Source organism: Mus pahari, chromosome 11 (assembly GCF_900095145.1).
Source record: "Mus pahari chromosome 11, PAHARI_EIJ_v1.1, whole genome shotgun sequence".
Taxonomy (NCBI): domain Eukaryota; kingdom Metazoa; phylum Chordata; class Mammalia; order Rodentia; family Muridae; genus Mus; species Mus pahari.
Genome location: NC_034600.1, coordinates 57,238,620 through 57,266,378, shown reverse-complemented (window position 1 = coordinate 57,266,378; position 27,759 = coordinate 57,238,620). Strand labels below are relative to the sequence as shown.

The following is a 27,759-nucleotide window of genomic DNA, read 5'->3' as shown; positions in this document are numbered from 1 at the left end:
AAAAACTAGACAAGCCACTTTAGAGAATACAAGAAAATTAGGAGTCTCCGGTGAGGCAAACGTTAGTGAACACAAGGGACAGAAACGATGTGGAACCCAAGCCCTCAGCCCCCCACGGGCTGAGAGGGAAGCTCATTTGTCTCTTGCACACTGTCAGGGAGTTAACAGGTTCTGTTCGGAGTCTTCATTTGACAGGAATGTTCCAGTGTGACCTGAATGTCTCCTCCCGTTTAAGTTGACACAGTGACGATTGAACACGCCTCCCAGATGAAGACGTGCTGCTGAGAGAGGTGGCCCAGTCCTAGGGGCCCCTCCCAGCTACCAGTGAGACAGCCAGCAGGAAACTAAGATGGGGTTCCTCCACACACAGGCCAAGGCTCCAGGAGGGCCTCAGTGAGCTTCATGAGCCTTGGCGGAAGGTTGTACCACTGGACGAGGGCCGCGTAGCCTCTCTTTAGGCTCCCACAGGCGTCTTTGGAGGAGGTTGACTCAAATGCTCTCAGAACCTTTTTGGACCTTGCATCAGAGATATAACCAGTCCTTTGATTTTCTTGGAGGGGGTGTGGGTTGTAGCATTTTTCTCTTGAAATGCACATTTTGTCTTCTCAAACTTTCTTTTTAAATTGGAAAAAAATTACTTAATATAGGATAGAAACAGTAATGTCCAATATTTCTAAAGTACACTGTTTCTAGAATACGGGACTTCTTAGAGATTTTTTTTTTAAAACTCCCTTTGACACCCCTTTGCCTGCATGTGTCTGAGCAACCCTGAAGAGTTCCCGTTTTTCAGGTGTCAGGCAACTCTGTTTGTGTGCAGTTTGTCCCTGGATTCACTCCTCTAGCTGCGCAAAGCCAGCAAGAGGCAGAGTTTAGGATTCCCTCCAAATGACATCCAGCTTGGGGAGTGGAGGGCGGGGGTGGGGGGAGGCGCTTGCTTTCTTCCTCGGCTCCAGTGCTGTACCCCCTAGAACAAAGGGTGTTTGATTCCCCTGACAGTCAAAGTGAGGGTTTATAGCCCCAGTGGCTAGAAGGAACAGAAGGCACAGCTCCTACAATTGTGTGTCGCTCTCTGCCTCAGGCCAGAGGGACTGCCTGCAGCCTGTGGGCACTTTCACGTGTGGCTGCAGGGCAACTATCACCAGCTTGCTTTTCCCTGCCACAACCTTGTCTTGTTAGGCAGCTTTTCTAGAATTAACCTTAAAAAATAGTAACACTGCTTTTCTGTCCTAAAGAATTGCAGTGTCCGTACAGCATTAAAATATACATAGGTTAGGGAGAATTGTACAAGACAATATAATGTCTTTTTTTTTAAAAAAGACTTTATTTGTTTTATACATATGAGTGCTCTATTCACATATATACCTGTGTGCCAGAAGAGGGCATTGGATCCCATTACAGATGGTTTTGACACCATTGCTGTTGCTGGGAATTGAACTCAGGACCTCTGCAAGAGTAGACAGTGCTCTTAACCACTGAACAGTCTCTCCAGCCCAACAATATAATTTCTTAAGGCACAGAAGTGTCCTAACAATGGAAAAAGGATCTAAGTTTTCTTTTTTTTTTTTTTCCCTAAATGATCTCACTTGTTGCCCAAGTCATGGTACCTTCTACCCGAGTCTTCATGTCAGCTGAGCTGAGTTATAAAAAGGGCCACTCCACCTCTCTAGCTTTATATTTCTCTGATACTCACGAGGATGCTCAGCAAATCTAAGTGGAGACAAATTTGACTTGCTATCTCAGTAAACATATTGGTTAAACATGCTCTTTGCATATGAGAGGCACGGGTGTAGTGCCTACAAAATAGTCCAAGCAGGCTCCTAAAAGGGAGTGCTCTACTGCCAGCAGCTATTCTACAATTGTTCCAAGGCAACTCATATTATTACTACTACTATTCACATTAGTATTATTGTTGTTGTTATTATTAATTTTGTTTTTAAGAACTACGGCGGTGTATCTGGCCAAGATTTATTTTAACTATTATTTAACATACAAGGAGTCTTGTTGGGCACAAGAATTGAACTTGGTTGTCGCTGTTTGTAAACGTTGACACGCTTTCCCAGTTGAAGGTTTCTATCCTACAGTTTTCTAATTAGGTAGCTGAGAATTATAGTTCTGTTTAACTCAGACGGTGTTGTGTTAAATAAGGTAGTTCTCACTCTTCATGCAATTTAAAAAGGAAAAAAAAAAATCAAAGCTGTCATTTAAATTCCAGCTACCCACAGCAGTGGCTTTTGTGGCTTACGATCCCACAGCAATAGGACATAAGATTTGTGGAAAACACAGCAACGGTGGAGGGTTTCTGAATCTACAACGGCCAAAAATGAGTTAAAAAAAAAAAAATTAACACTGAAGGGTCTCGGTCAGCAATCACCCATGATGCACTGCGCGAGTTCACTGTGGCCTTGGCATTGGCGTACTGTCCCCCCCACCCAGAGCCATCGAGCACTGCCTGAACCAACTCGGCTCAGACTCAAGGCCGTTCCCAGACTCTGCTCTTCCAGGAACATGCTGGCTTAATTATGAAAAATAAAGTCTTCTTCAGCACCTAGCAGATCAGTACATCTCTGTATGATCTCCCGTGAGGATGTTCGGTTTTCAAAAATGAACTTGTTGCCGATTTGAGCTAGCTTCGTTTAAAGACGATCACTAAGCGAGTCTTGGCTTAGGATTAGGACTGAGTCTCCAACAATTCTGAAGTGACTCTACACATATCTCTGCCGTTTTGTGCTGTGTATTTACGCAAGGTGATGCTCTCGGCATCTGGCAGTGGTAACACTGAAATTATCCTTGAGCTCTCAAGATGACTGAAGGAAGACTCGCTAAGGTCTGCATGTTCAGCTGAGATTTACTTCTTCATATAAAACTGGATAAGGGCCGGGCAGTGGTGCCACACGCCTTTAATCTCAGCACTTGGGAGGCAGAGGCAAGTGGATTTCTGAGTTCGAGGCCAGCCTGGTCTACAGAGTGAGTTCCAGGACAGCCAGGGCTATACAGAGAAACCCTGTCTTGAAAAACCAAAAAGACAAAACAAAACAAAAACCCAAAAAACAAAAACTAAATAAGCACACCCATCTTGTTAGTATGCTAATTTGTTTTTTATTAACATGATAAAATTATATGAATACAAAAGAATTAAAAAGTAAATTTTCTTAGGATTTGTTAGTGTACACCATATAATATATATGGACATACATATATATATTTACACATATTGGGGCCACAAAAGTTTTCTTGAAATGTAGAAAGTTGAAGAAGCCCTGATGTAAGTAGACTGCACGTATTTGACTGCTGTTGTTGTGGCTATCTGCCAACCTCTTAAAGAACTTTGCCTACATTGGCAAAAATTTGCCATTAATAATCTGTAGCGAGAAAGCTTGTTCCATATGCTAATGTGACACAAGACTGTTTCCAGATAACCCCTCCTGTTTCCTTTTTACGCGTCTGCTTCTATTACTCAGTTATAGGATTTGCACACTGTAAGGATGACTGAATTTTAAGTTCGATTTTAACAGGTTCCTCAGAGAACTTGCCCTGCTTCAACCACCCTGTAAACAGAGGGGTACAATCCTGTTTAAACTAAACATGGTGGTACCCAAAATGCCGTGACCACAGTGTTACATTCCCTGTTGAGTGCTTTGGAGAACCAGCCACCTGCCCAACTCTTAAGAGAGACAAATAGAGATGTACTTTGTGAATAGCACAGTATTGGGGTAATGGGTGAGCACATATAGACTGTTGGGATTGGGGAGAATAAAAGTGTTAGACAGTTATTCCTTCTGTCTGTGTCTGAGGTGGCCTTTTGTACTGCAGCTTAAGGCACTTTATCACTAACTTGCAATATGTGGTGACTTAGTAAAACTAAGCTACCGAGGTGATAGAGGCGATTAAGCTGATAACATGTACATCTTTGTTTTTTTATCCTGCCTCAGTAATAATAAATTGAAATGCTTTTATATGTAGTTACCATTTGAAAATAAAAGTGTAAATTGTTACCAACAGAGTTTCATGTCCCCCCAAAAAAGGCTACACAGGCAATTTGGGATTCCCAGGAGTCAGAACAGGACAGTTACAAAATGACATCATTTCTAATATATAATTGATATAACGTTTATTAGCGATAACAGGTGAGAATTTCTTTACCTACAAAACCTGTGCGTTCCCCATTTCTAGTCTTTGTTGCTTTACACCAGTTACATCTCAAATGTTCAGTAGCAGTCTGTGGCTAGTGGCCATGGTATGGGGCAGCCTTGGCTAAGTACGTTACCCTTATCTCGTGGCGGTAGCTAGCAGCCCTTGGTATACAGGGCACTGTTAGTGGGGCTGGGGTTGTGGATCGGTAGTAGAACTTTTACCCAGAATGAACGGTTCCATCTACGGGACACAGAAGACAGAAAGACAAAAGACTCATGTGCAGGCAGTATCCCGCCTGCAGGATGATTGCCTAGACTCGTGTGTAGCCAGTGGATTGCCTGTGATTGCTTGGGGGAGCTCAGCCATGACACCTCACGAGCTGCCGTGTTTTTGCTAAGTCCGTGTCTGACTAAGCTTCCCTAGTTTTCTTGGATTTGCACCCCAGCTTTGAGCATTCCTGTACAGTAGTTATGTGGTATCATGGGTGTAATGGACAGACGAGTTCTGACTGTGCGCATCTGTATTGCTATTTTTGTGCACGCGCTTCAGTCCATGTGGACTTTTTTTTTTTTAAACAGTAAGGCTGACTTTGTAAGCTATAGTTTTGTGGTCTTCAGTTCTACGCGGGCTGTGCGTGTTCATGGTAATTCAGTATATTAAGTATGAGTGTGGCATCATAGACTTCTTCCCTCTCATTTCTGTCCATCTACTTAAATAACAAGGCCTAGAGTAGCCATCGGAACCCTGTAGCATCAAGGACAGGGGTATATAGGTTTGTGGCCATGCTATGAATTGGGAGGATATAGTCAGTCTTTGTTCCATTATGGAAGCGTGCTGCAGCCTTCATGTTGAAAGCCGTTTGCCTGTTATGGTGAAGCACACCAGGGGGCAAGCTCTGCTGCTCAGTTAGGCTGTGACGAGAGTTGTTTGAACTTAGTGTGTTCATGAGAATTGGGGCAGCAGAAATCATTTGGAGAATCTCCACCCCATTCTCTTACTCCTGCTCCCAGTTTCTGTCATTCATAGAAATCATTGGTAAACATGTATGTGTGTGTCCCTTATTCTGACAAGCACGTAAGATACCCCAGGACTGGGTAAAGAGATTTTACAGGCCTCATGGAGCCACTGTGACCATTGTAAGTTACACTGCCAAAACATTGTCATCGTGGAAGGCTCCAGTTATCCATATTTTGAAACTGAGCCAAGGGACTGCTGAAATATGTAGCTAGCTAACTTTTGGCAACAACCTCTTTTTAAAAGACTAAAGCCAGGGATTAAACATAACGGTGAGCAGAGCTCCCTTTTCCCTCACGGTAAAGTTTTCCCAGCTAAACCCTTCACATACGAGCCTTCCTTCTTACTTTCTGCACTTGATATTTTTGGAAACAGCTCTACCGAGGAGTTACTTACATCCTGTCAGGACTTACCCCACCAATTTTAGTACACAAGTCAGTGACTCAACACACAGACAAAGATGTGCAACCACTCACCCATTTGCAAGAACTGCCTTCACCAGCCAGTCCCAGACAACCACGAACCTTCCTTTGTCTATTGAGTCGTTGTCTCAGACATAGATGTAGAATCTTGTGCTCTGTGGTCCTAAGTGTCTGTCTTAATGTAGTGCTTTTGGGCCACACCCATACTGGACCCTGGCAAATAGCTGTGCTCTCACCACTGAACCAACACACGACCAGAATGCACCACGGGGGGGGGGGGTCACTGTGCTCAGCACCCCTCTGTCAACAAAACCCCCAACCCCCCATATTGGACCATGGATCCACATACACTCCAGTTTCCTGCCAGCTGTGCTTCACTATATAGACATGCCACACTTGGGTTCCTTGAGTTTTACTCTTGTGCAATTATTAATGTATCTTAAATATTCATGTGCAGGTCTCTGTGTGAATATGTTTTCTGTGCTTTTGGATACATAGGAATAGAATTGCTGGGTCAAAGGTTAAGTTTATATTTCATTTTTAAGGGCATCTGCCAGACTGCTTTACACAATGACTATACATTATGCACTTATTATTTTTTTATTTTTTTTATTCTTCACTAATAACTATTAAGATTACACCTGAAAATATTATTAATTTAATTTAATTTTTTTGAGGCAGAGTCTCACTAGGGAGTCCCAGTTAGTCTTGAACTCCTGATCCCCCAGCTTTAGCCTCCTTGGTACAAGGATTCTAGTATGTTCATTTTAACTTGATGTATGAGATGAATAAAATTTAAGGGGTGGGCCCTGGAGGAAGGAGCCGAGGAGCCCTTGCACACAAGGGTGCAAATGTCTTCAGACACTTGGCCATTGAGGATTGGGAGCTAGGTCTATGCAGGCCGTTATCTTAAGATGGGAACATGGTGATATGCTTAGGAGGTGATATTGAAGTGAGCATCAAGAGATAAGCAGTCCATTGAGAACATTTGAGCGACCTTTAAAACTACCCTCCCCGCTAAAGCAGCGATTCTCAACCTGTGGGTCTCGGCCCCTTTGGGAGACCTCTGTTTTCAAAAAATATTTACAATTCACAACAGTAGCATAATGACAGTTATGGAGTAGCAACGAAAATACTTTTCTGGTCAGGGGTCAGCACAACACGAGGAACTGCATTAAAGGGTGGCAGCGTTCGGAAGGTCGAGGACCACTGCTCTAGGATAGTTGCATCACGTTTCTTAATCCCAGAATGATTTTTTGCATTGCAGAGATAGCTTGTTTTACTAAGCCTGCCTGTTTGGAATCGGATGGATTTAGGGCAGGAGGTAAGCTTGGGACTTCTTGGTTGGCTCCTCGGAGCGTGAGTCACAGGTCTGAGAGATCAGATAGCAGTGTCGCCAGAGCCACGGGCAGTTTGGCATCAGAGCCCATGGCGCTGGCTGAGTCATGGACTGTGATCAGTCCTGGTGGAGATCAGGATTTATTCCCAAAGAAGAGAGATATATTTGGTTCTCAAAAAAAAAAAAAAAAAAAAAAAATGCAAGTTGTGACGACTGTCAGATTAATGTTCTCAGGAGAGTTTTACTGCGTGGCTGTTTTGATGTAATGTCACATGACACTTACAATCCTAAAAGAATGCGCTCATTTATTTTCTTTGGGGAAAAAAAAATGTGAACTATTACAGTATCTTAGGAAGATCTCATTGCCAAAAATGAAACTCCCTTTGAAAATTATTTAAAACATTAAAAAAATTTTAACTGATAATACTTTATAGGACGCACTGAGATATTCTGTTATATGTGTTTAATATGAATGACCGTGTCATAGTTATTAGTGTATCTATGAAATTATTTAACTTATTTATCATATGGATAAATTTTTAAAATAAAAATGTAAAAAATTATTTATTTATTTTATGTACACTGTAGCTGTCTTTAGACACACTGGAAGGGGGCATTGGATCCCATTGCAGATGGTTGTGAGCCACCGTGTGGTTGCTGGGATTTGAACTCAGGACCTCTGGAAGAGCAGTCAGGGCTCTTAACCGCTGAGCCATCTCTCCAGCCCATGGATAACATTTTTCCAAACCAGTACTTTAGTTCAATCATAAATGAGATAACATGCATGGAGGCATCCAGCTCAGGGCTAATGCTCAGGAGTATTTGCTCCTTTATGTATTCATGTGTATCTATCCGATTTGATGAATTAATATGATTTATGACATATAATCATAACACTACTTTGTGCTGTACCCAACTGTCTAAAAGTAGTACAGTCTTTGTCCTCACTTTCTGAGTATTAATGTAAACGAGTTCCAGGCTCAGTTTCAACGTCTAAATACTCTAAATTCAAGTTAGAAGGTTCCAGTTCCTTGTTTTTGTTAGTTTGTTTTTTGTTTTGTTTACATTCTCCTATATTCTGAATCACATCCCAGCCCAGAATCTCCAATTTCAGAAAATTAGAAAAAGCTAATTTGGTATGTAAAGATGGATCATTTTCCCTCCTCTCTCTGTCCTTCCCCTACAGCCTCATCTTCCTGTTATACTTATGAGCTGTTAAGAATCCTGTTTTGAGCCTGGCAGTGGTCATGAATGCCTTTAATTCCAGTGTTCTGGAGCAGAGGCAGAGGCAGAGGCAGAGGCAGAGGCAGAGGCGCAGAGGCGCAGAGGCGCAGAGGCGCAGAGGCGCAGAGGCGCAGAGGCGCAGAGGCGCAGAGGCGCAGAGGCGCAGAGGCGCAGAGGNGCAGAGGCGCAGAGGCGCAGAGGCGCAGAGGCGCAGAGGCGCAGAGGCGCAGAGGCGCAGAGGCGCAGAGGCGCAGAGGCGCAGAGGCGCAGAGGGGCAGAGGGGCAGAGGGGCAGAGGGGCAGAGGGGCAGAGGCAGAGGCAGAAGCAGAAGCAGGCAGATCTCTGTGAGTTCGAGGCTAGCCTGGTCTACAGAGTGAATTCAAGGACAGCCAAAGCTACACAGAGAAATCCTGTCTAGGAAAAAAAAAAGTTCCATTTTGATACAAACAACGCTACTGGGTAGGAGCGGGATATGGGAGTCCAACTTCAGCACCATGGCTATGCAGTACCGTGTTCTCTGAGCCTGGCAGGTGGTTAGGGGCTGAATCGTGGTCCTGAGATTTTTCTCGGGATGTTAAGGACTGAACTATGTAGTTCAGAAGATGACTATTAGAGATGCAGTCATAGAGTTAGTTAAAGCTAGACAAAATTATATGGTCAGGCTTCGTCTAAGAACAGCGGTGGCCTCTGAAAGAGGCAACTAGGACATAGAGACACAGAGGAAGAGCAAATGAAACCCAAGTTGAAGATGGTTGTCCCCAAGCCCCAGGGGAGCCTCAGAATGGCATCAGCCTGGACCTTCCCTTTGGGCTTGAAGAATGGTGACGACTGCATTTCTGTTACATCACGTGGTCCTCCAGTGTGTTGTTACGGCGGCCCCTGCAGGTACGATTGGAACATCTGTCTGACTTTTCCCGATGTCACTGGACTCTCCTGCATGAGGTTCAGTAGGCATGATGAGAACTGCTGCGTGCTTGTTTGTTTGTTCGCTCGCTTTTCCAAAGCTCTCTTCTAGTCTCTGCTTTCTGCCCCTTTGCTCTGCATGTGAAGAGGGGTTCAAGGACCCTGCCAAGAGTTTTTTGCTAAATTCCTAAATCCTTTGGAAACTTGCACTTTGCAATGGATGGTCTCACTGGAATTAAATAACTTGTGGTTTTTGTGCTTCCAGTTCAATGCACTTTTCTTTTAAATTTAATTTAATTTTTACTTATTCATTTTACATCCCACTCACTGCCCCCCTCTCAGTCACCCCCTCACAACCCTTCCCCTATACCCCCATCTCCCCATCCTCTTCTCTTCTGAGCAGGTAGGGACTCCCCTGTATATCCCCCAACCTTTGCACTTCAAGTCTCTTCAAGGCTAGGCACTTCCTCTTCCACTGAGGCCAGACAAGGCAGCCAGCTAAAAGAACATATCCCACATGCAAGCCATAGCTTTTGGGGTAGCTCCCACTCCAGTTGTTTGGGACCCACATGAAGACCAAGCTATATATGCAGGGAGGCCTAGGTCTAGCCCATGTATGTTCTGTGATTGATGGTTCAGTCTCTGAGAGCCCCCAAGGGTCCAGGTTGGTTGAGACTGTTGGTCTTTGGAGTTCCTGTCCCCTTCAGGGCACACAATCCTTCCTCCTATTCTTCCGTAAGAGTCCCCAAGCTCCATCCACTGGTTTTGGGTGTCTGTATCTTTCTGAGTCAGCTACTGGGTGGAGCCTCTCAGAGGACAGCTTGCTCCTGTCTGTATGGTTCAGGAATCCAATGGAGGTGGAGGAGGGGTGGCAGGAAAATCACTACAGTTGCTTTTATAAGGAATTTGTTCAACTCTAGTATGCACTCTGAAAAAAGCACTGCTCTAGTCTACAATGGATATGTAATAGTTGGAGTCTAATGTTTTTATATTAAGAATAAGGCTTTATAGGAATTAATCAAAGTATTTTGATTAAGGATATAATTATAAGAGATTAAACTCTGATTGAGAATTATATTAGTTTTGAGAAAGGAGAATGAATAAAGTCAACCTGCCTTTTATATCTGACCTTTCAAATGCTAGGACAAGAAGGATATAACTTACTGAGTGCTTGGTCCTCGGTGATTAAGGCCCTTCGTGTGATGATCCGTAGATGATGGAGAAAATGATTCACTGACTTACTCTGAATTGAGCAGGGGAATGCCCAAGCTAAATAAAGCCAGTGGTTGAATCCTGTGGAAATAATGGCACAGGCACATTGCCTTGCAGGGAATTACTGGGCTTGCCCACAGCTGTCTGCACAATCAGGCTGACAAAATCTCTCTATTCTAAGAACTTGTTTCCAAGGTTCTGTCTGATGATTCTTGGTCTCTGCTGAGCCTAACAATGCATTATTCAGAGTCTGCCACTTGGCTGGGGCTGGCATGTGGCTATGGAAGATGCTGGGGTGGAGGAAGAGGCAGTGAGGATGGGGGCAGAGAGGAAGGAAGAGGAGGCTGCTTGGAAAGGCTTCGTCCCAGGCCAAGGGAGCTTGGAGATTTTAGGTTCTCAGAGCTTTGATCAGTATGTGTTGCCTTTACAAAAATCCCAGTGAAGCTATGTGAGAGCACAGAGAATTCTACTGAGGTTAAAGGTGAGCTAAAAGCCTATGCAGGCGCCTAATTTGATATCTAGGCCCTGTGTGAGCCATTCACATGGGTGATGGTGGTTAGGTATGTGTAAGCAAAATGAAAATTCTACCCTGAGAAATCTTTTATTCCTAAGTCAGTGGGCAGCCTGAGATGGGAATTTTCAAATTTTCTGGAAAAATATAACAAGGGCTGCTGAACTCTCTCGTGCCAGAATCTAAGGTGATCCTTCTTGGGGAGAATCTTGGAGACATTCTGCAATGATTCCTGGTGGGTACACTCAGCATCATGAGAGACTGGAGACTGCTTAGGGAGGTTGCACAGATGTCTGACTCAGACCTGGAGGGACATCATGTCTGTGTGTCCATTCTCCTCACTTCAATCCCCCCCCCCACACACACACACCACAGCCTAAATCCTATGCTCATGGCCGGTTGGAATCCTGTCCCATTTATAAACAATTCTCTGATCTTATTGTTGCCCTCAAGAGTTTCCGGTGAGTGTGCCGTTTTTAATACCTAATTCTAAGAGTCTTTTCCAAAGCTGTTTTCTACTTGTACCATGCAAAGTTGCGAATCTCCTGTGATGCTAATTCTCCTTCCTGCATGTCCAAATGCCCTTAAAATTCAGTGTTGTAGGCTAGACCAGTCTGCGGTAGAGGAAGTATTTAGGGGGTCCAGAGCCCCAGTTTATTATCTTTGTTTCAGAAGCTGGGGTGTAACTCCTAGGTGAAGCCCCAGACTAGGAGGCCGAGCTAGAGCAGCTTCTGCAGGGTTGGAGAGATGGTGGTGTTGTGATAGCCATCTTCCTGGAATAGTTGGGCCGGGAGAGGCCTTTTGGAGAGAGCTTTTGTTCTGCATAGCTCCTGGTAAGGATCTCTCTTTGATGCGGGGAGTTTATTGTCCTAGGAAACAGAGACGTATTTTGGTCCCTTCTACTTGATGCTTTTGTGGGTGCGGATTTTAAGTCTGATGTGTTTGTTCTCTATAGCTCGGAAGAAGAAAACCACAAAGCTTCTCTGGGTTCACATGAATGTTGTGCTGTTCCTGAGGGTCCTGTGCAATCATTCCCACATTCCAAGACGGGTTAGGGTTAGCTAGAGGACCCTGCGCCCCTAATTCTGTTTGAATTCGGATGATTTGCATCACGTGGTGTGGTCTGCCAGGTGCTAATGTATCCTTGTGATTCAAACACTAAATACATGTACACAGCCATGGTCTGCTTTCGTGAGTTAATATTACGACGTGCTGGCCTTGCATGAGCAGGTAATTGCTCAGATAGAATTGGAGTTTAGGATTTCTTCTCCCATATCTGTCCCCGAGTTCTTTGCTCTGTTGTGTGAGAATTCAAACATGGGAGCTGCTCAGAAGTAGTGATCTTAACCATCTGTCCAGTGTCTAGATTCTTTCTCACTGGGAGTATAAACTATAGGTATATAGAGGCCAAGAGTCCAGAGGAGTGCTTCCCCATCTTACTATATGTCCTTAACAGAATTTTACCTGACTATAGCTATCTGGGTGGAACGCCAGGAGAATTGGCCCTGGGCCCTGTTGGGAGTAGGGTGAGCTTAAACCTACTTTGAATAATGAGATACAGTAGAGAAATAACTAAATAAATCTTGTGGCTTTTTTTTTTAAACCAGTTTACTACATTGTTTATTGACTTTTTTCCCTTTTGAAATCACTCTTAAGTATTGCAAAAGAAATGAAGATTTTTTTTGTTTTGTTGTGTTTTTAATAACTTTGTTGAGATGCCATTTAACATCCAGTCATGTCCTGATGCATAGTCAAATCATTTTTAATATGTTCGCCGGTTGTACAACCGTCATGACAATGAATAATAAAACATTTTATCACTCTAGAAGGAAACCTGAAAGAAGAAAGTCTCAAAGCTTGTCTGGGTACAAATTAGTCTTGTGCTGTTCCTGAGGATCCCATGCAATAATCTCCATATTGCAGGGTGCAAGGCTTAGCTAGAGGAACTCGCTCCCCTAAATCTGTGATAATTCAGAAGGTTTGGGGGGGGTGTACATATTTTAAATAAGCAAGTACAACTTTTTGTTTGTGGTCAAGGCTAGTATTAAAGTATTTTGATTAAGACTTTAAGTATGGGCTGGAGAGATGACTCGGTGGTTAGGAGCACTGACTGCTCTTCCAAAGGTCCTGAGTTCAATTCCCAGCAACCACATGGTAGCTCACAACCATCTGTAATGGGAATTTAATGCCCTCTTCTGGTGTGTCTGAAGACAGCTACAGTGTACTCACATATATGAAATAAATAATCTTAAAAAAAATAAAAAATGTCGGGCGTGGTGGTGCACGCCTTTAATCCCAGCACTCGGGAGACAGAGGCAGGAAGATTTCTGAGTTCGAGGCCAGCCTGGTCTACAAAGTGAGTTCCAGGACAGCCAGGGCTACACAGAGAAACCCTGTCTCAAACAACAACAACAACAAAGACTTTAAGTATATCAGGTGAGGGTCAGATTGAGAGCTGTCGTATTAATTTTAAAGAGGAAATGTGTTATTAAACTTCTGAGTTGCATCTGGCCTTTCAAGTGAGAGCACAAGGATATAGTCTGTGCTGCTGAATATGATGCAGTCATGTGGTGATGGGTGACTTCTGTTAGGTGATACATCCCAGTGACGTACTTTGAATGGGCTAGGTAGCAATTTCAGCACACCGAGTTAAGTGCTTTTATCTGCTTGAAATGAGACTTCGAGTTCAGATTGTTTTCCAGTAGGTGTTGTCATCTTCCCGCGCATGTTCCGTGTGCCATCTTTCTGTGAATACCTAATGAGGCAGCTGTGCAGCTCTTTGGCTGTAGCTCTCTTTTAAGGAACATCCAGTAAATTGTGCATGGCTAGTCTGGAGTAGGCAACTCAAGTGGGTTTCCCAAGGATGGCCATTAGTGCCTCCTTGCTGTCCTTAGATGCTGCTTTACCTAAGACAAACTGTAGTTCATCCTGTGCACTGTAAAATCCCAGCTGACTGAAGGAAGGCAGGGCTGGGTGAGTTTCTCAGAGTAAATTTGGTATCACCTATGGCCGGGCAAGCTCCCACTAGCCATGGCTTCTGGGTGTTAGCTCCTTTTATAAATACCAGGATTAATACCTCTAATTATGCCCAGTCAGAGGTCTTATTTCTAGGGTTACTAATCTGTTTCCAGCACTTACCCCTTAGCATAGGTCTGTCCTATCATGGAGCTATCTATATCCATGGACCACCCAGCTATCACACAGTCAAATGCTGGGCGCCAGGGAAATGTTCATTTAGTAATTCATACCTTCCCTTGAGAAGTTTTGGAATTTTTACTTTATTTATTTATTTATCTCCAAATAACAGTTCACATACCTCTCTTTGCCAGATTTTTAAGGGGTGGGGGAAGGGGAGAAAGCCAAAGACACACAAATACACACACACACACACACACACACACACACACACACACACCCCTCAAACACCGCAAACCCAACACCCTTACAACTCCTGTGATCTCAAACAAAAAAATCTAACTGTTGCCTGAAACCTTTTGTTCTGGGAATGAAGGAATGCTGGGTGATTCTGCCTTGGCGGGCCGCACATTTTGTGGTTCTTCCCAGCTGTGGCATCTCTTTTTCTCCCTTTTGCTCTGTATTGACTCGATCTTTTTCCTTGGTTATTTTGAGACAGTGGGAGGAAGGAATTGAATTTGAGAGATGGTTTCCATTGTTTAGAGATAGTTGGTCCAGCCAGCCCAGGGCCAGTGCCAGTTTGGTAGTATTTGATTATCATTACTTCTGTTTTGCAACCATTTCATCAAAAGCTGTTTTCCCATGGATAAAACCCAGCTCAATCTGGGTTTCTCAGGGAGGTCCTCTTTGACAGGTGTGCTCCTGTCCCAGGTACTCTGTGATTAAGTCCTCAGCAATTAGCAGTGTGTAATTACAGCCTGTGTGCTTTGCAAGGCAACATGCCTTCTACCACTTCTGCAGAGGTGGGAAAGATGAAAGGGTCTCACACAGTGGCAGGAGATCTCTAGATAAATGCCATCTCAGTGCTGTGGGATGACCTTGTTTTCATGTCCTTCACCCAAGGATTCTGCTTGGTGACATCGGCAAGGATGGAGGCAAACACATCAGAGAGTAGCATGTATGGTGACTTCTGGGTGCAGACACAGGGAGAAGAATGAATCGAGTCGTTTATTGTCCTGCATCTACCCCACTTCTGACCTCATAAATAATGTTCGTTTTAAATAAGAATGTAGTGGAAGGCAAGGTGGACTTGCAAGGCTTGGAAAAAATAATGTCTAGGAGTGTTAAGCATTTTCCCACCATTCCATAGCTCTCTGCTGTAATGGCGCTGCCAGTTGGAAGTTCACATTACCGCTTCCGTCAAGTAAGGGTTAAAGCTGACCTTTATCGAGTCCCCAGTGCAGAGGGAAATTTCACATGGGTTATCTCACCTTTCTGACCTAAGCGCACTTTGACTTTCTTCTTAGGGTTAGAACATGATAAATTCTGCATTGCATTTTGACACAGGCTTCGGGCTTTTGGTTTTGACTATGGATCAGCATAGGACCGAGGGGAAAGCATGCTTTGTGATGGCCAGCAAGTGCCTTAACCTCTCTCAGAGGGTTGACCTTTTGTAGTCATCTTTGGAAGAATGGCAGGTACCTTGCAGAATCCAGTGAAGACTAGGAAACTTCTTCATACGTGTATATATGTGTCCATGTGTGTATATGTATGTATTGTATGTATATATATATATATATATACATACATACATACATACATACATACATACATATATATATGTGTGTGCATATGTATGTGTGTATGTGTGCATATACATAAATATACATATTCTGAAAAACTTACATCCAGTTTCCAGGAGACTAAAGACTTCTTCTAAGTGTGGTAACTGCTGAAGACTTCCAGTACCAACTCAGAGTTGCAGAGTCTCAAAAGGTCCCGGAGAGTTTTGCATGGCTTAGAGTAGGCCCCCTGAGGAATGAGGTATTTATGAGGGAGATTATGTTGTTCTTGGCATTTTCTACCAACTGCCCTGTGCATTTAAGAGGAGCAGGGGAGGGAGGCAAACACTGGAAAAATAAGCAAGGGGTAAACAGCATGTGGAAGAGGAACTGGAAGAGGAACGTTTCTCTCTCATCACCTATTTAACCCTTAAAAGGAGGTTAACTGTACGAATGCAAAATGAAGGATACATTGATTACTTCAGTAGGCATGTGCTGCTTTGGTTTTTATTACTATAATGAAATACCCATGCCTGAATGACACTATCAAAGAAGGATTATTTGTTTGCGATTGTGCAGGTTCAAAGGCGTGTTTCTTTAGCAGGCCTGGTAGTAAATGATGCTGTTGGGAGGCCCTGTAAAAGGGAAAGCTCAGATGGCTGCAAAGGCGGAGCTTGAAGGGTCGGCTTGCTCTCGTCCCAAGAGACCAGGGTGCTCTTCAGAGAACCACTCTCCCAGTGACAGAGACCTCCCTGCAGACCTTGCCTCCTAGTGATCCCATCACCTCCCATCTCACCAAGATTCCAATACTGGAATTCCCCATCAAGCCACACCCCAACCACAGCAGAGCCGAGAATCAGGCTTGTCTCACAGACTCACAGACATCCCAATCTTATATGCTTGGTAACTTAAGTCTAAGACACTGAAGCAGAGTAGAGTGCTTATTGCCAAGGGCTTGGTGGTGAGGAGATGGACTGAGTAAATGCCAGTTGAGAGATACATTTCTTCTTGACAAGAGGAATGGACTCCAGAGCTCTGTTGTGAGGCTCGGCGACTACTGTAAAAGGCAGTCTGTGTAGTTGAGATTACCAGGGCTTAAAGAGTCGCATCGTAGTACAGTGAGAAGTGTGTGACGTAACGGGTGGGTCCATTGGCCCATTGGCTGTTCGGCAACGTATATGTATTTCTAGGTGGGAAGTACGTGCAGGTTTTATATGCCAGCTAAAATAAATGAAGTGGATAAAACAGTTCTCGTTTTTTGTTTTTTGTTTTTTTTCTTCCTTCTTCTAATTTGTACATGTCAGGGGGTCTGAGGGTGTGTATTGTGAGTGGGAGAGTTCATGTTCTTCACTGCCACCCAGCTGCTCACCGACAGTCAGCTCAACCCAACCCTATCTCTTCCGCCTCCTCGTAGCCCAGTGTCGTAATCCAATCAGGGGAGAAAAATCTGTAGTGTTTACTTGGCAGGCTACATTCATTCATTTTTTTTTTTTTTTTTTTCTCCCTCTCTGCTTAGGTATTGACAAATCTCCCAGGACTTTGGAAGGCTGAATGGACTAAACATGAAGAGCCTAAAAGCGAAGTTTCGGAAGAGCGATGTAAGTACGCGGTGACTCACAGTCTGGCTTGCCCCACCGTGCTCCACGGGCCTATGGAAACAGCCCTGCTCTAGCCCTGATAAGGCTCTGGGTTAATCAACTACAGATCCCGAAGCACTAGGCGCCAGCACAACGTGCTGTCTGCGAATGAGCGGGGGTTTAGTGTGCTATTTGTGTGTCCGGCTTTCAGAAGCGCCTGTAAAGCCCGCAAGAAACTCTTCCTGTCATGGAGCGACAGGAGCAGTCAAATGGAAGGATCAGGAAAAGCCAGTGTTTCCAAAGCTGCCAACATCCTGATTTAGAATGTCATTTTATTAATTTTAATTTATATTTATTATTAATTCTAGGTTTTTGCCCCACCCCTACCCCCGAGAGAATCGCACTTTGTACAGTGGCCAGCCTTGAACTGATGGCAATCCTCCTGCTTCAGTCTTCTAAGTGCTTACACTTAGCCAGAATAGGGGTGATTAAGGACTTACATTATTAACATGGTTCTCTTGGTCTTTAAGAACCTTGAACTCAGTGTTTGTAGTTCACTAGTCTTTCACTCCCCCTACATTCCTGGATTTTTTTTTTCCCCTCACAAAGTCCATCATAAACAACTTTAGATTGGTGGACTGGATGTAAGGTCTGAAACATGAAGGTCTCCCATCAGATAAGACAAGGACTCACATAGCGATACTCTTGAAGAGTCTTACCTCCTAAGCTGTGCCGGGATCTGAGTCTTGTCACAAGCTGCGTTCCAAAAGCTTCAAGCCAAACAGTTGCATGAGAGAAATTCATGCAAGAACATTAGATAGAAGCCCAGATAAGTCACCTTCAAAGTGGGCTTGCTCTGTTAACTGCTTAAGATTACGTAATTAGAGGCAAGCCTGGAGTCTTGCGCTCTGCCATGAATTTATTTCAGCAGGTTGGCACAGTTTCTCGAGTTTGCAGTAAAGGAGGCTGCATCTTTATGGCTAGTGTGCTCTTTTGCGTGCATACCCGCTTATCTCTAAGTAGCTGTGTATTTACAGCTTTGATAAGAGGCCAGGCTAGATGCTTTGAGAATGACTCCAAAGCATCATCTCTTGCAGAAAAAAAAAAAAAAAGGTACCAAGAAATCTTAGGGAAAAGTTCATTTCACTCTTAAGGCAAATTAACTGCAACTCAGAGAATGTAAAGTGACTTGATCAAGGTCAGATGGCTAAACCATTCTGTCACTTCCTCAGGTGCCCCTCCCCCAAGCAAACTTTACTATGCTCCCCCGCTGGCCCATGGTACTAAGCCTTTGGCTTCAATTAACGAGGCAAAGCTAGTAATACGCGGCCTTGCCCAGTTCCAGAGATATCATTCTATAAATTACCAAATAAGGGAATTTGGGATGGAACGATAGCTCAGTGGTAGAGCATTTGCTTAGTCTTCGTGAGGCCCTGTGTTCAATTTCCTTGACTGCCAAAGGTGGGCGGGGGGAATTGTTCCAAGAGACTTTGGGCTGCTTCCAACTGTGTACATTGAGATTATTGGAGCAGGCTCTCCTCCTCTGGGAGTTGTGATCTATAACCAGGGCAGGGTGTGTGTATGTGTGTGTGTGTGTGTGGGGGGCACATATAATACTGAATGTGAAAATTTAAAATGGGGATCATACAGAGGGTGCTGCTGGAATCTCAGTTTTAAATGAAAATTGAAACATTTCTGTGAATTTAAAAAAAAAAAATCACAATAATTACACTGGTAAAAGCTTCTGAGATTTGGCAGCAGGAAGGTCTTGTTTTGGCAGTAAAATACTAAAAAGGAACGTCCGAGGAGGAACGGCCCTGGGGAGGAGAGCAAAGGAAATTGGTTGAATGGCGTAAGACCCATCTACAGGGCTTTCCAAATTTATCCCATATTGTTTCCTCAAGCTACATCACCGGATAGCTAAATGGAGGGAAGAAAAACACAAGAAGAAAGCACTTTCCAAACAAACCCGTTTGTTAGCCAGCCACATGGTGGTCCTGGTGCAACCCTACATATCAGATACTCGGTACTCCACTGGGTCCCTGAGGTGTCCTTGCCACCAGCCTCATGGGATAGGTCCAGCAGTTAAGCAGTTTTTCAGATTAAGGACCTGAGGCCCCAGAGATGCGCAGCAATGTCTACGGATTCCTGTAGCTCTTAAGTGGTGGAACCAGTTTTTGCATCGAGGTGTTGGAGGTCTAGGTTTCCTGAAGACAGGAGTTTGAGATGGAGATTTGGGTAGCGATGAGATGGTAGCGATCCAGGGAGCAACTCTGACCTGGGATTGAGGTTTGGTAGACATACTCTTTATTGGAGGTCTGACACATATCTCCGGGCCTGATGTGTAGATGCTAGTTGGTCCTTCCCTATCCTACTAAGGAACTTACAGATTATAAAAATGAAACATGCAGGGAACCTCTGAAGAAGGGACCTGGGAGAGGTCGCTTCTAAGAGCTTGCCCTTCGCTTGTATTTGGGAGCTGCCATATGTATCACTGGGTGCCCACTGACCAGTAAACAGGTTTATGAACGATGGTGTTCAGTTAAATGAGCCCAACTGTAATCTTTACTGAAGCGTGCGTGTGGTGTCTGAGTGTCCCTCGGCCTCAGCCGCCCCCACGGTCCCCGCTTGTCTTTGTGTGAAACAGAAAGGGAAGAAAGAGTTCTTTGTGTTTCCAAGGGTAGGGAGCCCAGGCCGTCAGATCAGGTTCAGGGTTACATAAAGAGAAGACAGGTGACCCACTAATGTGATCACGTTTCAGCCAGGCTGTGGTGTGTGTGTGTGTGGGGGGGGGGAGGGCTGCGGCCAGGTCACCTTGTGGCTATTGAGAAGTCTCTGGAGTAAGCAAGGAGGGTGAGTTCTCCATGGGTGGCCTTCAGGCCACAGTGCTACTCCAGGACCTTTGTGCAGGTGGAGGTTCAGTCAGGGTGGCGCTTTCTGGAAGCTGCTTCAGTTTGGGTCTCTGACTAGGGCAGGCTTATTTGTATGCTCTGGGGGACTCAGTGTGGTGCTGTAGGTTGTGGTTAGACAGTCTCCTAAATACATTTGGGACACTGTAATCTGTGGAGGCCAAGGAAGTGCTTTTGTAGTAAAAGCTCTTTTTCACTTTGCAGTAGTAACTTGATTTGGGACACCCTTCCATGTGAGCAAGTCACTAGACAGGCAGACACACAAGTAATGCAAACTGTAGAGGTTTTTTTTTTTTTTTTGGGGGGGAGGGTTGTTTGTTTTGTTTTTTGGTCTGGAAACAAGAGTGTGATGGTACAAACCTGGCCAACACAAGGAAAGTGGAAGCAAGAGGACTAGGAGCTGAAGGTCAGCCTTGGCTGTCCTGATAAACCTAGGACTGGGGAGTTCGAGGCTAGCCTTGGCTATGCTGTGAATCGGTCTCCCACATCCCCAACCCCCACTCCAAGAAGCTGATGAACCTAGGGAGGAGAGTGGTCAACATGTGGCTCAAATACTCAGGACAAAGCAAACATAGAGCATTTCTGTCAAATGGACCTTTGAGGTGAGTCTAGCTAGCTCTGCCGGAAAACCAGAGCTAGCTGTGGGGACTGATTCTCAGACTGGAGAGCCTGGTGGCAGATGCTCTGAGACACTGTGAGTGGGAGAATTTTGGGAGCTCTGGGAAGGTGGAATTTCAACCGAGGGGATTTCAACCGAGAGGATTGGCATGTGTGGAAATGATGAAGCTGGGTTTGTGGGGGAGCAGAGGCTCAGCATGTGGGATCTTAAAATTTGCCCTCGACAGTGTACACTAGTAAGGCCGGAGGAATCCAGACAAGCGTCCCAATTTTGGGGTGCGGTTATGAGGATGGGACGCAGGATTGAAAGACCTTTGTAACAAGCCTTGAGAAGTGACCGAGCGAGTCAAGCGCTTACTCTGTGGGTGTGCGTTTGCTTTGGTGAAAGTTTTGTTCCCAGGTATGTGTTCTGTTAGACGTAGGAACTCGCAGCGGACATAGCGTGGAGAAAGATCAGAGCAGCCAGTTTCAAGGGACTGCATTTGGAAAAAGACTAAATAGATGGCACACCTTGATGTAGCAGCTCCCAGGGACTTCAGCCTTGAGCCAAGGAAGTGCCCACACCCCCTGAATCTTGAGGAACCAGACACATCCTGCTCAGTCAGGATCAGGATCTGAATCGGTTGCCTGTTGAGATAATGGCTCGCGTGAAGGTCGAAAACTGACTTCGCTGCCAAAGGTTTTTTGTTTTTGTTTTTTTTTTTTCAAGGAGTTTTTAGTCATTTCTAATAAGTCCTTACAGGTGCCTGAGTCATTCATCGTATGAACGTGTGCACACACCAGGACTATTTAAAGCCGCACTCTCTCTCTGTAGCTATACAGGCCTTGGCCAGTTTCAAGCTAACCTCTTTGTAGACACATAGCTTTAAAAGGTATGAGAGATGAGCCCGTTGGGTGGAGCCAGGAGACCCAGGGAGAACTTGGGTAGGTTCTCAGGCTGCATACTTTCCAGGTCTTGTCAGCCCTTTTGAAACAGAATCATCTTGCTGCCTGATCTCACCTTGTGTTAATTGGCCCGGTGCCATAACGAGGGTGCTACAAGCTGGGTGGCCAAAACAACAGGAATTTATTGTCTCTTGGGTCCAGAGGCTGGAACTGTGGTAGGGCTGGTGTGCAGAGGTGCCTGTGTGGGAGAGCCTGTTGCGTGCCTCTCCAGGATTCTAGGTGTTTACCGGGAACTTGGGTTTGTGGCTGTGTTACCCCAACTCTAGACTTCGTCTTTGCGTTATCTTCTCTCTGTGTGCACGTATGTGTCCACATTCCTAGGTTTTATAAGGATACATATTGGATTAGGGCCAGGTGTATTGGATTAGGGCCCGTTCCATTGACCTCATTTTAAACTACAATAACATGTAAGCTTTTTCTTTTTTTTTTCTTTTTTTTTTAAATCTACCTCTTAATCTAAGTAAGATAACATTCTGATGTGGAGGTTTTAACACTTCAACATAAATATTCTGGACATGACACCATTCAACCTGTAATGCATTTCTTTTCTAGAATAGGTTTTTTTTAAGTTCCCGCCTTTTTCCACTGAGTACATACAGTACTTAAAGAGGCCCCATCCCTTCATCTTATGGATGACATTCAGTGTCTCAGGAGGAGGGAAGGGCGTGATAGTGTTCCGGTGAGTGTTCCAGCCTAATGCACAGAAATTAGAGTATGCATTTCTCTCTCTTTTCAAGTGTTGTTTGTACGTGTGCATCTGCGTGTGTGTGTGTGTGTGTGTGTGTGTGTGTGTGTGTGTGTGTGTAAAGAGAGAGTTGGATGCCTTAGGGCTGAAGTGTGGTTGTAAGCAACCTGATGTCGGTGCTGGGAATTGAACTTGGATCCTACATAAAGCATTCTTTACCTCTGACCCCTCACTGCTGCCCCCACATTTAAAAAATTTTTATCCTCCGTGTGTGTGTGTGTGTGTGTGTGTGTGTGTACATATGTACAGAGTAGAACATTAAGTGTCTACACCTTATTTATTCATTTTTGAGACAGGGTTTCCCACTGACCCCAGAGCTTGCCTGTTTGATGAGGTTGATTGATCAGAGAGCTCCCAAACTTCTCCTGTGTTCCCCATATTCCTCAGTTATTCACGCATAATGCCATGTCTGGCTTCTACATGGTGCTCGGGATCCAAACACATGTCCTCAAGGCTGTGCAGCAGGCACTTTTCCCACGAGGGCATCTCCCAGGCCTGGAGTGATACCTCCTCATGACAACAAGGAGAAACACTGTTGTGCCATTACAAGCTCACCACCTGCACAAGACACTGTGCCAAGCTTTGCACACTCCTTGTCATTTATGTTCAGACCCTGTCAGGTAAAGAACATCTAATGATAGCATTTTACAGAGGAAGAATGGAAGGAAGGAAGGAAGGAAGGAAGGAAGGAAGGAAGGAAGGAAGGTTGAAAGTGAATTTTATGACGTGGGTCTCATATTTGATAAATGGCAGGTCCGGAACTGGGTTTTTACTTACAAGATATGTTGCGCTGTGTGAAGGTATATATCTGTTTACACAGGGCATTAGCATTTGTAAATTTGGAATCTTCAAACTGTATTAAATAAAACCTTGCCTGCTGTTCAGTGCTAGAATAAGCCCATTCAGAGCACTTGTCTAGCATATGGAAGCCCTGGGTTTAATTCCCAGCAATACCCCTCCCCAAAAGGGAAAAAATAAAACCTGTATAATGAATTTATATAATCCTTTTGTCTTATCCAAGTTTGCGTAGACCAGTGAGGCTCACTGGTGCCAGTGTGCTTCCTTCCCCTGTGGCGGGGGAATCCTGGGTGGTTCGCTTGCTGAGAGCCACATCCATTTTAGACGGGCTTTGAAGGGGAGGCCGGGTGTTGCTTCTGCTGTCCACGGGAGCCCACGATGCATCTCTGTGTGCTGCTCCTTGGCTGGCTCTCTGAATCAGAACTTCAGCCATCACCTCGATCTGATTCTTCCTTAAACCTGACATTTTCCATCCGGAGACCGAAGTAAAATGCAGACCTTGACTCCTAAACTTGGGAAAATCTGATAAAGTTCAGGGCAAACGAGTCATCTCAGGTCATTGTCTCTTACCTCTTTATACAAATTCTTTATCCGATCAATTTCAATGAGGAATATTGTGGACCTACATCTATTCTTGCTTGACGGGTTCATCATTGGATTTCTCTTCAGTGACGAGCCAGGAGTTACTTCTGAGTGATTCTGTGGAGGTTCCGAGTTGAGTTCTTGCACAGAGATCTTTGCAGTGTAAAGGTGGATAGTTTCATTTACAGGGCGATGGGAGAGCGTTAGCCAGATACCCAGTTGTGTCTTTAAAAACTGTTGGCCGGGGCTTTGCTTCTGCTTGAGTTCCTGCGTCCATTGAAAAGGAGGAAAGGCCTCGTGTCTGACTCACAGGTTATGCCAATGGCTTTCATTGCTGAGAATGCTCTCCTGTTTTGGGAAACGCTCTCTGAAAACTGTTTCATTTTGCTTTGTCAACTTCTTAGAAGTCCACTGGGCTGATGTCTCCAGCTCTTTCCTGGGCTGCCCAGGGGGCTGGGTGCTCTACCAGGAGTCATAGAGATAGGGAGCAAGAGAAAGGCAAAGGATCCACGTTCACTCTCTTTGCCTATGTTTCTTTTGAAATGTGTTTCCCAAATACTTGGTTTAAGGGCGGGGGTAGGAGGGGGCAGGGGGAGGACATTTATATTTGGCTTTTGTTTTGGGAGGGATTTTTGTCAAGAGTTAAGTTCCAACTCGTGAAGCTCTGCATTCTTTGAAAAATTTTTTTTATAACTAGGATGCTGCAGGGTCCTTCTGGAACCTACTGGATGTATTAGTTAAGGATGGGATGATGCGTTAAGGTGCCCAAATAGAGTGGCTCTGCTTTCCTCTGAAGTGAGAGTTTGAAGCATCCAAATGGTCTGTACACAGCTCCCTGCATAGACTGCACTGGACCCCAAGTTAGATGGCCCTTCTCTTCCCTTTAGGGATGCCCAATGCCCAGACCCCTGTGACTCCTGAGCATTTAAAATGGTGCTGGTTTAAGTTAAGGTGACCTAAAAACATACAACATGCAGCAGATGTCAAAGACATTGAACTCTGCTCCACCCTAGTCTGTTAAATATTTTTAAGGAATCTTGAGGTTATTTTAAAATAATTGCTCAGCAGACTACTGATGGTCTAGATTTTACAAACTAGTAAGGTTTATTTCATCTGCTTCTGTTTATGTTTTTTAATCTGCCTATCATAGATTTGTTTGTGTGGGGAGTTGTGTGTGTGGGGGGGTGGGTGGGGGGTGAGAGTACACACAGGTACACCAATGTATGCATATAGAAGAGCGAGAGCCAGTTCTACCTTCCCCCTTGCTGAGGGACGCTCTCTTGCTCCTGCCTGCGCAGCATATATACTGCAGGCTAACTGGCCAGCATTCCAGCCATTCTTCTCTCTCTGCTTCCCAGTTCTGCCATAGGAGTGCTGGGATTACAGCGACACACCTCTGCTTCTGGCTTTTTGGATTCGTTTCTGGGATGGAACTTGGGCCTTCAGGCTTTGTGTAGCTAGTGGGTTTTTGTTGTTGTTGTTGTTGTTGTTGTTTTTATCCCATAAGCCATCTCTCTAGCCCCAGAAACTTTTAAAAATGGTGTAAGTTTTCCATTGTAATTAGGTTGGGCAGTATGGTTCTGGGTTTGCTTGCTCTGTTGCATTGCATGGTCAACATTTAAGTCTTAAAGAAAGCGAACTATAACATTTTCCTTTTAAAGAGATGTGCCCATGGGGGCGCAATTCATTGCCCTCATGTAAAACCTGAGGAGAAGGCAGGAGATCCTAGAGCCGCTGAACCTCAAGGGGCAAAGACGAATGGGTATTAGAGACAATTAACATGTCCGTAGGCAGGTTCCACAGTCTCCTTTGAGACTTGAATGTTAAAGGTGTTCTCGAATGTTCTCGGGCTTTAATGACTTGCTGCTGTTGGCTGATCCTTGCCCAATGGTGTTGTGTTGGTGGGAACCTATCGTAGCAGGCTATTTCATAGGAAGTTAACTGCCTCACCCAAGCTGGGGAATGGAAGGGTGTTATCAACTGGAGACATTGGGTAATCAGTCAGGTTTTTCTTCAAGTAATCTTTGCTTTAACTGATCTGATTAGATGTGGGATTAACAAGTGTCACTTACGGTTATAATTTTGAGGTTGCTCACACAGACAAGAAAATCCATGATAACTGATCTCTCATTGAAAAAGAAGGGCTTTATGTCACCACCTTCCAGTTACAGATTGTAAACTTAGCTTTGAACTACCATGAGCATGTATTCAGTCAATATGTGTCTTAGTTAATCTTCTATTGCTGGGAAGAGACACCAAGACCTCGGCAACTCTTATAAAGAAAAACATTTAATTGAGGCTGGCTTGCAGTTCAGAGGTTTAGTCCACGATGATCATGGTGGGAAGCATGGCAGTGTGCAGGCTGACATGGTGCTGGAGAAGCAGCTGAGAGTTCCACATCTGGGTCAGCAGGCAGCAGGAAGAGAGAGAGAGAGAGAGTCTCTGGGCCTGGCTTGGGTTTCAGAAACCTTAAAGTCCACCCCCAATGACACACCTACTCCAACAAGGCCACACCTCCTAATGTCACTCACTAATCATTCAAGTATGAGCCTATTCTTATTCAAACTAATAAACAAAATTGTGAAATGTGAGTGTTCTTAATTAGGTCAACAAGTTCCATCTGAACCTAGGTGACAGCTTAAGCCTCAAGTGGTGGCCCAACATTCTGAGCAGAACTCTAGATTTGTTCCAAAATAACAATAAATAATTTTCACTTCCTAGCCTTGTTCTGCTGTTGGCATCTGCTGAGATTAAATTAGGTGCTTTGGTGGCCATGCCCTCTTCATTCATACTGTATTTACTCTTCATTCTTAACCCCCAGACGTTTCTCGTGCCATCAGATACTATACTTGAACTCAAAGTCAAGACGTGGTATTCATCCCACTTAAAATTTACTGTAGTAGTTCAGTTTGTTAAATTTGGTTTTCTGTTAGATGAATCTATTTCTGTAGTTTTGGCATCAGTCTAAATTCTAGTTCTTATTATAACATTGGCATTGAGTCATCTTGGTACATATGCTCATGTAATTTTAATCTAAGTCACAAAATTTCATTGAGCAGCGGAAAGGCTCAACCTTAGTGTGTGTAAGTCTGTCTCTCTCTCTCTCTCTCTCTCTCTCTCTCTCTCTCTCTCTCTCTCTCTCTCTCTCTCGTGTGTTTGTGTGTGTGTGTGTGTGTGTGTCCTTTTCTTTCTTCCTGTATGTGGGTGTGTGTGAGAGAGAGACAGACAGACAGACAGAGACAGAGAGACAAAGACAGAGAGAGGAGACTGTATATTATTTAATATATTGGACAAACCTAGATTTACCTCTGCAAGCTAGGTGAGACCTTTGCTACTGAGCCACATCTCTAGTCCTTGACATCATCTTTCCTCTAGCCTGTAATCCGTATCCTTGGGGTCTGGTTTTTTACTCACCCCTTGTCGTCTGTCTATGTCGCTTTCATCCTCTGGTATCCAAATGATATCAGCAATGTCCATAATTGCTCTGATCCTTAATTTTCTCATCTTTATTTGAGGCAGGACCTATATCTCCCGTAAAGCAGCATGACGATTAAGGTGAACCCTTCCACATAGTAAATTCAAAGTCAGTCATAGCTCCTGGTGCCCAGCACAAGTCTGAAAGGGATGAATGCCTAAAGATGTTTGCTGTCTAGCCGAGCTCTATGACTGACCCTTTGCTTTTCAAAATGAACCCTGGTGTGTGGCTATACAGCAGTATAAGGCTTTAGGGAAAGCTTCATGAAAGAGAGAGATGAACTCAGAGCTTGATTGAGCAGGCTATAATTCATAGAGGAATCGATCGTCATGAGGCCAGGATGTCAGATGTGGAGGTGGAGTGGAGAGCCCGTGTCTCGAATGGGCAGCTAATAGGAAATGGTGCTGCAAAGGGAGATTGGGTGGCTCTGAGCAGTGTTGAAAGGCCAGGGTGGGGTGAATTGAAACTGAAGAATGAGGTTTTGACATGATTATATTCTGGCAGTAGAATGATTGGGGGTTTTGAGAAACTGTAACCAGAGAAAGGGGCCAGGCCTAGGGCCAAGGCTAGGGCGGTGGCTTCAGCTGGAAGGAAAGGATGGGATTTGTGTGGGTGTGGAGCAGAGAGGGAGCGGGGAGGGAGCCAAATTCGGGTTGA

The 27,759-nt window shown here is 44.5% G+C and overlaps 1 protein-coding gene across 3 annotated transcripts in view; it reads left to right on the top strand.

Annotated features, from left to right (window-relative positions):
• Rai14 (retinoic acid induced 14) overlaps window positions 1–27,759 on the top strand; it is a 147,322-nt gene that overhangs the window by 9,345 nt on the left and 110,218 nt on the right. For all 3 annotated transcript variants that reach the window (XM_029544033.1, XM_029544034.1, XM_021208353.2), the window contains exon 2: window positions 16,970–17,051. In XM_029544033.1, the coding sequence (XP_029399893.1) occupies window positions 17,016–17,051 (36 nt within the window). In that variant the 5' untranslated portion in view covers window positions 16,970–17,015. The remainder of the gene's footprint in view (window positions 1–16,969; window positions 17,052–27,759) is intronic.